Genomic DNA, 12,493 nt, shown 5'->3' on the forward strand with positions numbered 1-12,493 from the left:
AGGCATGGAGTACAAAAGCAAGGAAGTCCTGCTGCAACTGTACAGGGTATTGGTGAGGCCTCCCCTGGAGTACTGCGTGTTTTGGTCACCTTATTTAAGGAAGGATATACTAGCTTTGGAGGGGGTACAGAGACGATTTACTAGCTGATTCCGGAGATGAGGGGGATACCTTATGATGATAGATTGAGTAGACTGGGTCTTTACTCGTTGGAGTTCAGAAGGATGAGGGGTGATCTTATAGAAACATTTAAAATAATGAAAGGGATAGACAAGATAGAGGCAGAGAGGTTGTTTCCACTGGTCGGGGAGACTAGAACTGGGGGGCACAGCCTCAAAATACGGGAGAGCCAATTTAAAACCGAATTGAGAAGAAATTTTTTCTCCCAGAGGGTCGTGAATCTGTGGAATTCTCTGCCCAAGGAAGCAGTTGAGGCTAGCTCATTGAATGTATTCAAATCACAGATAGGTAGATTTTTAACCAATAAGGGAATTAAGGGTTACGGGGAGCGGGCGGGTAAGTGGAGCTGAGTCCACGGCCAGATCAGCCATGATCTTGTTGAATGGCGGAGCAGGCTCGAGGGGCTAGATGGCCGACTCCTGTTCCTAATTCTTATGTTCTTATGTTCTTCAACTCCAAAGACCTCCAGAGTACATCCGAACTCCCCCGAGGTTGAAGCACAGCAGTCTTTTAAAGGATGCGACATGTGATATAGAACATGGCGTTCATAACTCTGTGATTAGTTCCGGTTAGTTTCACTTTTTCTGGGTGTTTTTTTAGGCGAGCGATCTTGTGGGTGATATGTGTGCGAAGTGGTGAAAGTGACGTTGAGCGATCTCATGGCTGCTAGTTTCGGTAAATATGCTCGTTAGGACAAAAAAAAGTGAGCGGGCGGTATTGTTGAATCTCAGCATTAAATCAGGGTGGAAATTAACGCTGGGCGATATTATGGGCGTTGATTTTGCCCATTCTGATGATTCCGCCCAAAAAAAATGGGCGGGCGGTAATATTTTTTCCCGGTGTTAAGCACATGGGGAAAGTAACGCTCAGTGATAAGTTTCTGAAAAATAGGCGTCAGTTTCCATTTTGTGGCTAAATGTGCGATATCTGGGTGGTGTACATCATTTCAACGGTAAAATGGGTGATAAAAAAGTGGAGGTTCTAGCCCATAGAAGCTTACAGCCAGAAGGAGGCCATTCAACCTGTCATGTCTATCCTGGCTCTTTGAAAATGCAGCTGGACTTTGTCCCATAGTGTCGCCTTTTGTCCGTAATCCTGTAAGTTCCCTCATCCTCAAGTGCCTGTCCAACTCCTTTCTAAAATTATTTATGGAATTATCCTCCAACACATTTTCAGGTAGAGCTTTCCAAATCTCGACAATTCTCTGTGAAAAGAATTCCCCTCATCAATTTAATTATCTTTCAGCTTAAAAACAACTTTGGATTATCGTCATCATCATCATTGGCAGTCCCTCGGAATCGAGGAAGACTTGATTCCACTCTTAGCATGAGTTCTTAGGTAGCTGTACAGTCCAATACGAGAACCACAGTCTCTGTCATAGGTGGGACAGACAGTGGTTGAGGGGAAGGGTGGGCGAGGAGCCTGGTTTGCCGCACGCTCCTTCCGCTGCCTGCGCTTGATTTCTGCATGCTCTCGGTGACGATACTCGAGGAGCTCAGTGTCCTCCCAGATGCACTTCCTCCATTTAGGACGGTCTTTGGCCAGGGACTCGCAGGTGTCAGTGGGGATGTCGCGCTTTATCAGGGAGGCTTTGAGGGTGTCCTTGTAACGTTTTCTCTGCCCACCTTTGGCTCGCTTGCCGTGGACGAGTTCCGAGTAGAGCGCTTGCTTTGGGAGTCTCGTGTCTGGCATGCGAACTATGTGGCCTGCCCAGCGAAGCTGATCAAGTATGGTCTGTGCTTCAATGCTGGCCTGGACGAGGACGCTAATGTTTGTGCGTCTGTCCTCCTAGGGGATTTGTAGGATCTTGCAGAGACATCACTGGTGGTATTTCTCCAGTGACTTGAGGTGTCTACTGTACATGGTTCATGTCTCTGAGCCATACAGGAGGGCAGGTATTACTACAGCCCCGTAGACCATAAGCTTGGTGGCAGTTTTGAGGGACTGCTCTTTACCTCAGGCGGCCGAAGGCTGCACTGGTGCACTGGAGGCAGTGTTGGATCTCGTTGTCGATGCCTGCTCTTGATGATAGGAGGCTCCCGAGATAAGGGAACTGGTCCACGATGTCCAGGGCCGCACCATGGATCTTGATGTCTGGGGAAAGTGCTGTGCGGTGAGGACAGGCTGTAAATAGATTGTAACCTGTAGTGTCTACCTTGGATTAGTGGTAGCCGTCGTGTTTCTGAGTGAGGAATGGGTTTAAGCGCCATTCCAGGACTTGATTTAGGCTGACACTTCAATGCAGTACTGAGGGAGTGATACATTGATGGAGGTGCTGACTTTTGAATGAGATGTTAAACTAAGGTCCAGGCATCCCTCTCAGGAGGATGTAACAGATCCCACAGCACTATTTGAAGAAGCCTCATCAAGAAAACCCATCCAGGAATGGTGTAAAGTACTGTATGTGTAAAACAGATAAGAATTCTCCTGGTGTCTCTCAACTGACGGCATTAAAAATAAATTATCTGATTTGCCACTTATCTCATTTGCTTTTTGTGGAATCGTGCTGGGCACAAATCGGCTGCTGCATTTGTCTACAAAACAATAGGAACTGCACTTCAAAAGTAATTAATTGGCTGTGAAGCGCATGGGGATGTCCTAAGAATATGAATGGCACTATATAAATGCTAGTTCTTTCTTTCTGTAATCTGGATGTGCAGTATCTGCTATAAATTAGTATCCATACAGCTCTATAGTTAGCTTTTGATGATGAGACCAGCAGGAATAGGGCTTCAGGTAGGTGCTATCATTTTTATAAGAAATATTTCATTTTGGAAACGGAAGAATATAAGGGCAAATTTTCATCTTCAGCATTTCCAGCGTAGAGCTAAACACACTGGGAATATATATAGAAAATTCAGCATGCAGTCTCCAAGAATTTAAAAAAAACAATTAGAAACTCAAAGAAAAGTGTTGAAAACATGACTGTTGAACCTTTGAAGAATAAATCAGCTATCTGTCATAGGTAACAAAAGACACTTTTCTGTGATTGATTTCCCAGTACAGATTCCTCCTCATCTCCGTAATGGGAAGATAACAATATTCTTGTCAGTCTACACATGAGTACTAATTCCTACCATTCTTCTTTTCCAGGAGACTTATTCTGCAAATAATTACATGAACCATATTCAGGAGGCACTGGATATACTGCACAAACAGGTAAAGGGATAAATGAAATTTGATCCCAGACCTTTGCTGCTCTGAATGAGCCAGAGATTTGAGGAACTGGCCTGAATTGACCCTGTCTCTATTATTTCCTCTCTGCCAGTAGGTGCAGTGCCTACAGGCAGAAGGAGATTCACAGCCATAAGCACATGCCCTGCCAATTCATTAGCATAGGATGCCAATGTGCCAATGTAGTGTGCCATTGGATAGCCTTTACCTGAAAGGCAAACAAGATGGCGTCTTGCAATTTGGCAATTCAAAGACCTAATTCTACCTGACAAACTTGTCAAAATGATTACATGGCTCCTTGAAATCCATTGCTCTGTTGTGCCTCCGTTACCCTTGTGTTATGAAACTCCTAGTCCCCACCCCATAACTAAATACCATTTAAATGACGTGAGACATTTTTAAGCAGTCTGCCTCAGAACTCTGTCCAAATCCCGAGAAAGGCCCGAGCAGATGGTCTGGATATTGCGTGTAGCTCCAATGCTATATGTTTGATTGATTCTCAGCAGATGTGACTGTACAGAGATATTGCTGACTGAAGCTGACTCTGCAAATCTTCAGTCTTGGCACCAGCAGCCCCCAAATTGCAATGAAAAAAGCTGTTTGATAACATCCCCAAATGTTACAGGCTGCAGAATATTTAAAGTAAACTGTAGCAAAACCGTTTAATAGGCAAGCATATTTTTTCAATTAGTATTAATATGCTAAAGAGGTGTCGCATTCCTAATGCATACATACCGGATCTCCCTAAACAAAACCAGACAGGGCTCCACTTTTCCTGCATTCCATTTAACCTTGTTTTGTTCCAGGGAAGTTATTTTTACCTTTTATTAATTAAAAGCTGATTGATCATTCCCAGATTGATGATTCAATTTCAATGCCAAGAGTGACAGGAAGGGACATTGTTTACTCACCGTAGATACACTTTCATTTTAAAATTTCTTGCAGCATGCTGTTTATTGCTGTTTTACAATAAGGAGGAGGACCGTAAAGTGACTATGTCGAGGTCTGGTGTGGTGGGTTAGCCCATCGCACTCACCCCTAGGAACTACTGACCACTGGCTGCAAGAGTTCTTGGAGATGTCACAAGTTTGAATATATTACTGCAAACCACTTCTCCAATGTTTGCAGCCTATATTAATACAATAATGACATTAATATTTGCAGTTCCAAAATGCTGGTGCAATCGTGACCTGTGGTCATGTGACAATCAATCTAATTTTCCGGGTTTAAAACAACTGCAATCAGCTCACTGGATAAGCTGTGAGCGTGAAATGGAGTATTGCAGCAAGGAAGATCGAGAAGAGGATTGGCGCGATGACACAGCCCTGCTTGACCCCGGTCCGGAAGTGGATTGGGTCTGTGGTGCATCCATTGGTCAGGATCACAGTTTGCATGTCGTCGTGGAGCAGGCGGAGGATGGCGACAAACTTTTGGAGGCAGCTGAAACGGAGGAGGACACTCCATTGTTCCTCGCGGTTAATAGTGTCAAAGGCCTTTGTGAGGTCAAAGAAGGCCATGTACAAGGGTTGGTGCTGTTCCCTGCATTTCTCTTGCAGTTGTTGCTCTGTGAAGATCATGTCCGTTGTGCCCCTTGAAGAAATACCACCAACACTGTCTCTGCAAGATCCTGCAAATCCCCTGGGAGGATAGACGCACCAACGTCAGTGTTCCCGATCAGGCTAACATCCCCAGCATCGAAGCACTGACCACACTTGACCAGCTCCGTTGGGCGAGCCACATTGTTCGCATGCCTGACACAAGACTCCCAAAGCAAGCGCTCTACTCGGATCTCCTACATGGCAAGCGATCCCCAGGTGGGCAGAGGAAACGTTTCAAGAACACCCTCAAAGCCTCCCCGATAAAGTGCAACATCCCCACCGACACCTGGGAATCCCTGGCCAAAGACCACCCTAAGTTGGAAGAAGAGCATCCAGGAGGGTGCTGAGCACCTCGAGTCTCGTCGCCGAGAGCATACAGAAACCAGGCGCAGGCAGCGAAAGGAGTGTGCGGCAAACCAGACTCCCCACCCACCCTTTCCTTCAACGACTGTCTGTCCCACCTGTGACAGAGACTGTAATTCCCGTATTGGACTGTGCAGTCACCTGAGAACTCACTTTTAGAGTGGAAGCAAGTCTTCCTCGATTTTGAGGCACTGCCTATGATGATGATGATGATGGATAAGCTGTGTAGGATAGTTTTAAAATATGTTATTTGTCTTCTGAGCTTTTCTTCTTTAAATACACATGCAAACAGATACCAAGAGTTTTTATAAACGTGATGCAAATACCTGAGCTGAATGGTCTCCGAAGAATAAAAAAGAACTCAATCGGTTGTGCATTGCTTCAGAAGTAAGTGGCTACAGTTTATTTTACCTGAATAGGGTGCTGTTGTAACACTGGTACATGAACAAGGCATTGAGCAGTTATGCTAATGACTCACATAACAGCCCACATGAGAAATAGTAGAATTTCAGGAATTCATCGAACAGCAAATCAGCTTTGCAATAACAGTGGTTTTAAAGAATTTTGCCATGAAATAAATCTGTGGACATGTATTTTTTCAGACCACAAACCATTTGGTATTCTATTTATGCATCCAGAATTACATGAACGTAAGATGGTGTTGGTTGATTACATTAGTGCTGCTATGGTCTATTGGCAGTTTAGCAGAATGTTATAGCTCGAGGAAGTACAGCTGATTGTTCATATTGCTCTGCAAAAATGTGGAATGATACAGAGAGGCCATACAGTAAGAAAAGCAAGTTGGAGAGAGATGGAGAAGGGAGATGTCAAGTGAGAAATGGAAAGGACCAGAAATAAGAGACCAGTCAGGAGGAAGATGGAGAACATAAGTAGCAGAGATAATCTGAAAGAGGAAAGGAATGATTTAGGAGAGAGAGACAAGTTGGGAGAAAAATTAGAAGAACCAAGTTGTGAGACAGCATGGGAGAGGGAAAGAGATCGAAAACATCAGATACAAGTGAAATAAGACAGGAGAGAGTGACAAAAAGTTAAGAGTGAGGGAGAAGTAAAAAGAGAGAAACTACCTTGCCAAGTTGAAAAGAGCTGTAAGATCTATAGATGCCTAACATGACTTTATCCTTTCACTGACTGGCCTTTCCTTACTTTCTGCAAAGTGACGGCATGTTTCCATGGCTGCTCAAATAAGTCATTGTATTCTCAGCACATCTTCTGATTGCCCATTAGTTAACCCAACATCAATGGTCACAGTTTTTACTGTGATTGGACATCTTTATGTTGAGCCAGTTGGAAATTCATGGCCAATAGAAATCTTATGACTCATGTCATGAGCTATCAGAGTTGGATGTAGTATTTTAATATATAAAGTTCCTCACAATGAATAAAGTTTGAAAACTTCCCTCACTCCCCCACCGACTGCTTTCCACAGGTTGATCTCCTTTCCACACAATACATTTATATTTATTTTTGTGTCGTCATTTTACACAGGACCATGTGTGCTTGCTTTTTAAATCCGCGAGAAAACTCTCCTGAGTTACATGAAATTATGAGAGTTAACAGAGACTATCAGGTATGTGGACACTATTGATAATGTTTAAACTAATCGAATAAGTTTCTCCCTATTTAATCATTGTTTTAATGAAACTTTGATGGTTCGCAAGGTGAATATTAATACATCTGCTGCTACACAATTCCTTGCTCTTTGATTTTTGATTTTATTTTTGAAAGGTAAACTCTTTAATAACTTATAATATTATCATTAACTCCCTTTCATACATTGCTTCCCCCAATTTTAGAATCCACATGCTGCACACTATTCCTTCACCATAAGTGGTACAAAGTATCTGTTCCTAGACATCTGCTAAGGTTAGCTGGCCAGGGAACATCTAAAGAGGGAGACGGGGAAAAATAATTTACTTAAGTTTTAAAAAATTTAAAAGAGTGATTAGTGGCTCAGTGGATTCAACCACCATCCTTTCACCCCTGGAGATTGATGAGGTGATCATAGAATCAGAGGACTAGAACCTTCACTTTTTTTGCATGCTTAATGCCCACTTAACACCCACTTTACCGCCTATATATCGGCCATTTTGGCACAAAATGGAAACCAATGGGCTTTTTCCACAAACGTATCGCCGAGCGTTACTTTCCCCATGCGCTTAACGGCAGGAAAAAATATTATCAGCCAGCCAATTTTTTGGGGTGGAATCATCAGAATGGGCGAAATCAATGCCCATAATAGCGCCCAGCGTTACTTTCCGCACTGATTTAACGCCGAGATTCAATATTAACGCCCGCCCCGTTTTTTGTCGTAAAAAGCATATTTACCGAAACTAGCGGCCATGACATCGCCCAGCGTCAATTTCACCACTTCGCACACATATTGCCCACAATATCACTCGCCCAAAAAAACGCCCAGAAAAGGTGGAACTAACCAGAACTAATCACAGTGTTATGGACTGCCTGCAGCTGCGGCCCCTCTCGGGGCAAACGCCAGACCCGTAGTTTCTTGTTCGAGGCTAGAGGCCCACACCGGGGTGTTGAGTGTTTCCTCTCGTGCCTGATGTCTGACCGCTCGCACTTACCCCGGGCCGAAGGTACCCCGCACTGGCTCGCATCTATCCCGGGCCGAAGGTACCCCGCACTGGCTCGCACCTACCCCGGGCCGAAGGTACCCTGCACCAGCTCACACCTATCCCAGGCCGAAGGGACCCCGCACCAGCTCGCACCTACCCCAAGCCGAAGGGACCCTGCACCGGCTCGCACCTATCTCAGGCCGAAGGGACCCCGCACCGGCTCGCACCTACCCCGGGCCGATGGGACCCCGCACCGGCTCGCACCTACCCCGGGCCGATGGGACCCCGCACCGGCTCGCACCTACCCCGGGCCGAAGGGACCCCACACCGGCTCGCACCTATCCCAGGCCGAAGGGACCCCGCACCGGCTCACACCTACCCCAGGCCGAAGGGACCCCGCACCGGCTCACACCTACCCCGGGCCGAAGGTACCCCACACCGGCTCGCACCTATCCCAGGCCGAAGGGACCCCGCACCGGCTCGCACCTATCCCAGGCCGAAGGTACCCCGCACCGGCTCGCACCTATCCCAGGCCGAAGGGACCCCGCACCGGCTCGCACCTACCCCGGGCCGAAGGTACCCTGCACCGGCTCACACCTACCCCGGGCCGAAGGGACCCCGCACCGGCTCGCACCTATCCCAGGCCGAAGGTGCCCTGCACCGGCTCACACCTACCCCGGGCCGAAGGTACCCTGCACCGGCTCACACTTACCCCGGGCCGAAGGTTCCCCGCACCGGCTCACACCTACCCTGGGCCGAAGGGACCCCGCACCGGCTCACATCTATCCCGGGCCAAAGATACCCCGCACCGGTTCGCACCTACCCCGAGCCGAAGGGACCCCACACCGGCTCGCACCTACCCTGAGCCGAAGGGATCCCGCACCGGCTCGCACTTACCCCGGTCCAAAGGGACCCCACACCGGCTCACACTTACCCCGGGCCGAAAGGACCCCGCACCAGCTCACACCTATCCTGAGCCGAAGGGACCCCACATCGGCTCACACCTACCCCGAGCCGAAGATACCCCGCACCGGCTCGCACTTACCCCGGGCCGAAAGGACCCTGCATCGACCTCAGGGCCTTGCCGACTCCCCGGGGTAATACAGGCGACTACATCTTTACCTACAACAGACCCAGGAATAACACGAGAATTGGGCTGCTGGGACTCCGGAGTCGCTGTTGAGACTGGCTCCGAGCTGCCGAAGGGACACCGTGGCCAGCGTTTAACTGGCGAAGGGACTCCAGGACTTGCGTCTAACCGGCTGAAGGGACTCCGGGGCTGGTCCAGGACAACAGAGGGCTAGCGGCACCTATAGAGTAATGCCAGGGGAGTAACCTGTTTTACACCTTAGACTTTTAATCAACTTTTTTTTAAATCAACTTTTAATCTTTATTTTAACACTTTTAATCAACCTGAGTAACTTTTTAAATAACTTGGAAAACTTTTAAACTTTTAATTAACTTGGAAACCTTGGCGTAACCTTTTAATAACTTTGGAAACTCTGGAAAAACTTTTTAAAACATTCCTCGGACCCTTAATCAATCTTAAACTTTTAAACAATTGGGGAAACTTTTATAACCCATCATTGATCTACCTCTTAGACTTTTTAACAACTCTTAGAAATTTTTTTAACAAATTGGGAATTTTTATCAACTTTTAACTCTTAAAATAACTTTGGAAGTGACCTTCCTAATGCCTGCCCCCCAACCAATCCTCGGGCCATCTACCATCAATGGCGCTACCCGGCGCCGAGCTTGCGGCCAACACTTCGCCGTAGGTAAGTAGGCTTACACAGCTGTGCCTGGTCTCCAGTTGTCTTGGACCCCCTTGCTACTGGACCAAGACCTTGCTCAGCTAAGCCCGTGTGGTGTGCAGCGGCCACCTCACGTTAAAAGAACTCACGCACAGGATTTTCCACTTCGTCAGTATGAAGTTCGGGACCCTCATGGACAATTCCAACAGCAACAGGCCGGAACGCCGCACCGCCATAGTTGCCCGGGAACTCAGACGTTTTGACATTGACATTGCCGCCCTAAGCGAGACCCGGCGGGCAGGAGAAGGCCAGTTGAAGGAACATGGTGGAGGTTATACCTTCTTCTGGAAAGGGAAACCAGAGGCAGAATGTCACCTTCATGGACTCGGCTTTGCCGTCAAGAATGAGCTGGTCGACTGCCTCAAAGACTCCCCCTGTGGGGTTAACGTACGCCTCATGACTCTTCGTCTCACCCTATCCCGGAACCAAAGTGTCACAGTCATCAGTGCGTTCGCCCCCACACTCGATGCAACGGATGAGGCTAAAGAGGGTTTTTAATCCAACCTCGAGACATCCTTGTCCCGCGTCCCCATGGGCGGCAAATTGATCCTCCTGCGTGACTTTAATGCTAGGGTCGGCAAAGACACAGCCCTCTGGGGAGGCATGATTGGCAGAGAGGGGGTAGGGAAAGCCAACTCCAGCGGTACCCTACTCCTGACAAAATGTCTAGAACATGAACTCCTCATCACCAATACCCTGTTCCGCCAGAGGGACAAATACAAGGCATTGTGGCAATACTCCCGCTCCAAACACTGGCATCTATTTGACTATGTCATCGTCCGAGCCAGGGATCGCAAGGATGTGCACATCACCTGTGCCATGACAGGAGCTGACGACTGCTGGATGGACCACTGTCTAATCCGATCCATTATCAACATTAACATTGCCCCAAAGCAGAGGGGACAGCAGAAGCAGTGCCGCAAAAAAGTTGATGCCGGGGCACTGAGAGACCCAGCTAAGAGAGCCGTATACAGCCAGTGCCTCACAGCCAATCTGGAGTGCCTTGATGACCCTGAGATGCTGAATGCCCACAGTGCTTGGTCTGCCCTCCAAGCCTCTATAACCAGCGCCTGTGAAGAGACACTTGGTCACTCAACCAGAAAACATCAGGACTGGTTTGATAAAAATGATCAGGAGATCGAAAAACTAATAGATCGTAAGCGCAAAGCATTTCTGAGCCTCAAGCAACAACTCAACTCGGGAGCTGCAAAACAACATTACAGACGGCTCAAGGCTCAGGTCCAACAAAAAACCCGGGACCTAAAGAATAGGTGGTGGATGGAGAAAGCACAGGAGATACAACAACTGGCTGACAGCCACGATATACGAGGATTCTTCACTGCAGTCAAGGCCACCTACGGTCCAAACTCCCAAGGTCCCACCCCACTCCTGGCCAAGAATGGGGAAACACTCATCAAGGACACTGAGGCTGTCAGGGCCCGATGGAAGGAGCACGTTGAAGATCTCCTCAATCGAGTCTCTGCCTTTGACTTGATTGTTCTCGACTCCATCCCGCAGCATGCGACCCGCCACCAACTCAGTGAAACTCCAACGTTGCACGAGGTTGGCAAAGCCATAAAACAGCTTAAGAATAACAAGGCTACAGGTGTGGATGGAATCCCTGCTGAGGCGCTACAGTTTGGCAGAGAGGCGCTGCTGGCGTGGATACATGACCTCATCTCTCTCATCTGGAGGGAGGAGAGCATCCAGGAGATCTCAGAGATGCTGTAATTGTGACCATTTTTTAAAAAAGGGACAAGTCTGACTGCGGCAACTCCCTGCTTTCAGCCACTGGGAAGGTTGTCGCTAGAGTTCTCCTCAACCGTCATCTCTCTGTGTCTGAGTAGCTCCTCCCGGAATCACAGTGCAGATTTCGTCCTCTATGGGACACAATGGACATGATCTTTGCAGCCCGACAGCTGCAGGAAAAATTCAGGGAGCAGCGCCAGCCCTTATATATGGCCTTCTTCGATCTTACAAAGGCCTTTGACATTGTCAACCGTGAGGGTCTATGGAGCGTTCTCCTCCATTTTGGATGCCCCCAAAAGTTTGTCAACATCTTTCGCCTGCTTCAAGACGACATGCAGGCCATGATCCTTACCAACGGATCCATTACAGACCCAATTCACATCCGGACCGGGGTCAAACAGGGCTGTGTCATCGCTCCAACCCTCTTCTCAATCTTCCTCGCCGCCATGCTCCACCTCACAGTCAACAAGCTCCCCGCTGAAGTGGAACTAAACTACAGAACTAACCTACCCCACCTCCTGGCCAGGTCCAAGATCACCCCAACCTCTGTCGTTGAGTTGCAGTATGCGGACGACGCCTGCGTCTGCGCACATTCAGAGGCTGAACTTCAGGATATAGTCAATGTATTTACTGAGGCATATGAAGGCATGGGCCTTATGCTTAACAACCGTAAGACAAAGGTCCTTCACCAGCCTGTCCCCGCCGCACAGCACTGCCCTCCAACCATCAAGATTCACAGCGCGGCCCTCGATAACGTGGACCATTTCCCATATCTCGGGAGCCTCTTATCAAAAAAAGCAGACATTGATGCGGAGATTCACATCGCCTCCAGTGTGCCAGTGCAGCCTTCGGCCGTCTGAGGAAAAGAGTGTTTGAAGACCTGGCCCTCAAATCTACCACCAAGCTCATGGTCTATAGGGCTGTAGTAATACCCGCCCTCCTGTATGGATCTGAGGCATGGATGATGTATAGAAGGCACCTCAAGTCGCTGGAGATATATCACCAACGATGTCTCCGCAAGAT

General features: G+C 48.0%; 1 protein-coding gene across 1 annotated transcript in view; it reads left to right on the plus strand.

Annotated features, from left to right (window-relative positions):
• plb1 (phospholipase B1) overlaps nucleotides 1-12,493 on the plus strand; it is a 326,472-nt gene that overhangs the window by 275,392 nt on the left and 38,587 nt on the right. The window contains exons 56-58 of the mRNA XM_070884250.1: nucleotides 3,272-3,337; nucleotides 5,606-5,700; nucleotides 6,820-6,901. Of these exons, the coding sequence (XP_070740351.1) occupies nucleotides 3,272-3,337; nucleotides 5,606-5,700; nucleotides 6,820-6,901 (243 nt within the window). The remainder of the gene's footprint in view (nucleotides 1-3,271; nucleotides 3,338-5,605; nucleotides 5,701-6,819; nucleotides 6,902-12,493) is intronic.

This window comes from Pristiophorus japonicus, chromosome 7, assembly GCF_044704955.1.
Source record: "Pristiophorus japonicus isolate sPriJap1 chromosome 7, sPriJap1.hap1, whole genome shotgun sequence".
NCBI lineage: Eukaryota > Metazoa > Chordata > Chondrichthyes > Pristiophoridae > Pristiophorus > Pristiophorus japonicus.